The sequence below is a fragment of the Clupea harengus genome, chromosome 20, assembly GCF_900700415.2.
Source record: "Clupea harengus chromosome 20, Ch_v2.0.2, whole genome shotgun sequence".
Classification (NCBI taxonomy): Eukaryota; Metazoa; Chordata; class Actinopteri; order Clupeiformes; family Clupeidae; genus Clupea; species Clupea harengus.
Genome location: NC_045171.1, coordinates 20,644,725 through 20,649,724, shown reverse-complemented (window position 1 = coordinate 20,649,724; position 5,000 = coordinate 20,644,725). Strand labels below are relative to the sequence as shown.

General features: G+C 46.9%; 1 protein-coding gene across 1 annotated transcript in view; it reads left to right on the top strand.

Moving 5' to 3' along the window:
• slc17a6b (solute carrier family 17 member 6b) overlaps positions 1–2,963 on the top strand; it is a 21,399-nt gene extending 18,436 nt beyond the window's left edge. The window contains exons 11-12 of the mRNA XM_012835495.3: positions 1,970–2,097; positions 2,625–2,963. Coding sequence (XP_012690949.2) covers positions 1,970–2,097; positions 2,625–2,963 — 467 coding nt within the window. The remainder of the gene's footprint in view (positions 1–1,969; positions 2,098–2,624) is intronic.
• Positions 2,964–5,000: the final 2,037 nt, after the last annotated feature.

The window sequence follows — 5,000 nt, the reverse complement described above, 5'->3', positions numbered from 1 at the left end:
TTTTCATCAGCACCATCTTCAACCCTTATCCTTACACCATCATCTTCATCATCTCACTTTTATCTCCATTTTCATCACACACACACACACACACACACACACACACACTCACACACACTCACACACATTCACATACACACACACACACACACAGAGCAAGAGAGCTTTTTGTGGCATGCATCTGTCTCCATATCCTCCTCTCCCACTCCATTCTATCTTCCTGTCTCTCTCTCTCTCACACACACACACACACACACACACACACACACACACACACACACACACACACACACACACACACACTCTCTTGTTCTCTTTTTACACACATCTCTACATCTTTCCACTCCGCTCCCTCTCACTCTCTCTCTCTCTCCATTTCTCTGGGTACGGCGGTCTGAGCTGAATGTCTTTTTTTACATCTCTTTTTTTTCCTTGCTTCTCTCCTGGACTTTTTAAATAATTCATGGCGTCTCTCAAGAGAAAAGAGCAGAGGAGAGAAGGGGGGAGGGGAGGACAGGAGAAGAGGAGACCAGGATAGCGGTAGTGGTCATACGCTATGGAGACTGCCTGGTTAGGTTAGGTTAGTGTTATACGCTATGGAGACTGCCTGGTTAGGTTAGGTTAGTGTTATACGCTATGGAGACTGGTTAGGTTAGGTTAGGTTAGTGTTATACGCTATGGAGACTGCCTGGTTAGGTTAGGTTAGTGTTATACGCTATGGAGACTGCCTGGTTAGGTTAGGTTAGTGTTATACGCTATGGAGACTGCCTGGTTAGGTTAGGTTAGTGTTATACGCTATGGAGACTGCCTGGTTAGGTTAGGTTAGTGTTATACGCTATGGAGACTGCCTGGTTAGGTTAGGTTAGGTTAGTGTTATACGCTATGGAGACTGCCTGGTTAGGTTAGGTTAGTGTTATACGCTATGGAGACTGCCTGGTTAGGTTAGGTTAGTGTTATACGCTATGGAGACTGCCTGGTTAGGTTAGGTTAGTGTTATACGCTATGGAGACTGCCTGGTTAGGTTAGGTTAGGTTAGTGTTATACGCTATGGAGACTGACTGGTTAGGTTAGGTTAGTGTTATACGCTATGGAGAAATGTAGAGGAGGCAGACAGTACATTACACAGTAACATACTTTAGACTGCGGTGTGCTGGGAATATACCTTAACATGACATAAAGGAGGCCTTAAACATGTATAACCGTGGAACTGTAATTTTACAGTAAGTCCTTGACCTTACATTTTGTATTTCCAGTTAACACAATTGACACTAATTGAATGCTTCGTTAATCTCCCCACATGGTTTTTTACTAAACCCTGTTGTTATACGGAAAAAGATTTGACTTTAAATGATGCGTATGGGTGAGGCACTGGCTGTGGACCCTGCAGTGATTAATGCCCTCTCAGCCTTTGTCAGACAGTCGCTAGTCGTTAGCATTAATATTTCACATGCTAGTCGTTAGCGGCAGAGTGCTGCTAATTACCAAGACTCTGAGGTGGTCTCTCCGGCTGCAGCGAGGGCACAGCTATGCACCCCATGGGTTACGGCCAGCCACTCCAACCACAACATAAAGGTGACACAAGACAGAGTTCAGCCCAATGTCTAGGGACAACACTACCCCCTCATCAGCACAGGTTGGGTTGCATTTATAGTGAATGGCAGACAGTTGAACCTCAGGTGAGCCACACACGTGAACTAAAATGAGGTGTTAAACTAACCACCAGTAGAAGATCAAAACAGAAGGACACCTTAAGGGGCGGAGGAACATAGCATTGGGGCGGAGGAACATAGCAGTGGGCAGAGGAACATAGCAATGGGCAGAGGAACATAGCAATGCAGCTACAAGCATTGGGGGATCCACATTCACAGTGAACACGGGACAGTGTTTCCTTGTGGATTTCTATAAAATTGAGAATTCCCATTGAATGAATGAATGAATGGATGCCCATTGTCTGGCTTCTGATTGGCAGGTTTCAATGTCAATCATCTGGACATCGCCCCTCGCTATGCCAGTATCCTGATGGGCATCTCCAATGGGGTGGGCACCCTCTCTGGCATGGTGTGCCCACTCATCGTCGGAGCCATGACCAAACACAAGGTGTGACACTCATGTTTATAAACATGCTCATCAATATTACACTCAGCTATCTGCCATTGTGCTAGCTTGGCATAGCCACTTTAACTCTCTCTCCCGCTCTCCCTCACTCTCTCTCTTTCTCCCTCTGTCTATTTCTCCCTCCCTCACTTTCTTTGGTTCTCCCTCTCTCTCTCTCTCTCTCTCTCTCTCTTTTCCTCTCTTTCTGTCTCGCTCTCTCTCTATCTCCCTTCCTCGCTCTCTCTCTCTCATTCTTTTCTTCTCTTTCTGTCTCGCTCTCGCTCTCTCTCTTTCTCCCTTCCGCTCTCTCTCTCTCCTTCTCTCTCTCTCTATCTCCCTTTCTCGCTCTCTCTCTCTCTCTCTCCCTCTCTCCCTCCCTCTCTCTCTCCCCCCCCCTCTCTCTCCCTCTCTCTCTCCCCCGTCCCCCCTCTCTCTCACTCTCTCTCTCTCTCTCACTCTTTTCCTCTCTATCTCTCTCTCTCTCTCTCTCCCTCTCTCTCCCTCCCTCTCTCCCCCCGTCCCCCCTCTAGACTCGAGAGGAGTGGCAGTACGTGTTCCTGATCGCCGCCATGGTGCACTACGGCGGCGTGATCTTCTACGGGCTGTTTGCGTCGGGCGAGAAGCAGCCGTGGGCGGACCCGGAGCTGACCAGCGACGAGAAGTGCGGCTTCATCGAGGAGGACGAGCTGGCGGAGGAGACGGGCGACATCATGCAGAGCTACAACGCAGCGGGCGGCCCGGCCAAGAGCTACGGCGCACCACCCAACTCAACGGGGCTGGGCGGAGGCTGGGAGAAGACGGAGGAGTACGTACAGGAGGGGGGCCAGCAGGCGGGCTATGGGGGTACTCCTAGAGCTACACACACTTAACACACACACACACACACTTGACACAAACACACAGTCAAGACAACGACAAACATGCATACACGCACACACACACACACAGTGTAGACCTATTTTGTAGTGTTTGTGAGTTCTGACAAAAAAAAGATGAAGTAATCACCTATACCAGTTAAAGTTCCATTGTTGTATGTTTGCACACGTTTAAAAATGAAAAAAGATAATCTCTGAAGAAAGGACAGAAAACAAACAACAAACAAAGAAACACACACACACACACACACACACACAAACACCAATAACCTTCCAGATGAAAAGAATCACTGCACATATCAGATTGAAGGGTTGTAAATGTTATATGTATTTTAAAAACAGAATTACTTTTATTTTTCAAGTGCAATCATGTGTACATTTTGTGAAGTGCTGAGTCAACAGGACTGACAAGTCATATTACAAACAAGTAATGCATTTCAGATACAAGACTGCTGAGTCATCCTAATGGAACCAGTAGTACACTTTACATAGACAACTGCTGAATCATACAAACAAACCAACAGTACTCTTCATCGCGTAGCCAGCCATACAGTACTGTTCTGGGCGCTGTGTAACTGACCAGTTTGTGCATTTCAGACAGGGCAGCAGAGTTATACAACAGACCAGTAGTATACTTCCCATAACAAGACTGTTGAAGTCACTGTAACGAACCAAACAGTACTCGTCATGCATAGCCAGCCATACAGTACTGCTTTGGGCTCTTGGAGACTCCCAGCCATACAGTACTGGTCCGGGCTCAGTCCATACTGGTCTGGGCTCAGTCCATACTCTACTGTTCTGGGCTCTGTGGAGACTCCCAGCCATACAGTACTGGTCTGGGCTCAGTCCATACTCTACTGTTCTGGGCTCAGTCCATAGTGTACTGTTCTGGGCTCAGTCCATACTGTACTGTTCTGGGCTTTGTGGAGACTGCCAGTCAGAAACCGCTTTGAGTTTTGCTCTTGTTTTCTTCTTCTGATTGCACGGAGTGAGTTGTGCCTGTCCTTGTGTCCCTGCGCACCGAGCGCGAGTCAGTCCCTTGTTTCCTGGTTTCTGACACATCCTTGTGAGGTTCCTGTGGGTGCAACATAGCTGAAACACGTCTGAAGACTTGGGTCTTTGCTTTAAAGAGCACACTAATCATTAAGACAATGGAGGAGAGGGAAAGAGAAAGGCAGAGAGAAAGAGAGAGAGTTAAAGAGAGAGGGAAAGAGAAAGAAATACGTTTGACTAGAAAAGCAGGCATGTAACATGTCATCAAGGGCTTGTGTAATGCAGACAGAATTTAGACATTGAACTAACAGATGTATAAATATATTTACAAATATATAAATATAAATATATCTACATACATCAGATATTTATTAACATTCTATGAAATGATAACAATCTAAATTACATTATAACTATATATGATAGGAAATGATATATTGTATCAAGCACTGTATGCGATTTCAAGGACATTTCCTGATCAGGAAGGCTGCAGATTCTAAAGATGAGGAGCGCTGTAGTGGGGAACGTCAGGGGTTAGCTGCTGTAGCTCAGTGTGAGGTTCTAAAGATCAGGAACGCTGCAGTGGGGAACGTCAGGGGTTAGCTGCTGTAGCTCAGTGTGAGGTTCTAAAGATCAGGAACGCTGCAGTGGGGAACGTCAGGGGTTAGCTGCTGTAGCTCAGTGTGTTGGACAGACACCCTGCAGGTAAGACAACCACTGAGACTCTCCTGAACATGGCTGGAGAGACAGAGAGACAGACAGACAGACAGACAGAGAGAAAGAGAGACAGACAGACAGACAGAGAGACAGACAGACAGACAGAGAGACAGACAGACAGACAGACAGACAGAGAGAATGAAAGACACTGAGAGAGAGAGAGACAGAGAGAGAGGCAGAGAGAGTCTGTTGCTATGGGGATGACACTTGCAGCTTTCCCAGACGCACAAAGAGAGAGAAGCCTCTGCGCCTCAGCAGTAACCCCAGGTTTTGAGCACATGAGTTGACAGGAAGTGACTCGTCCCCGTATCAACATGTGGA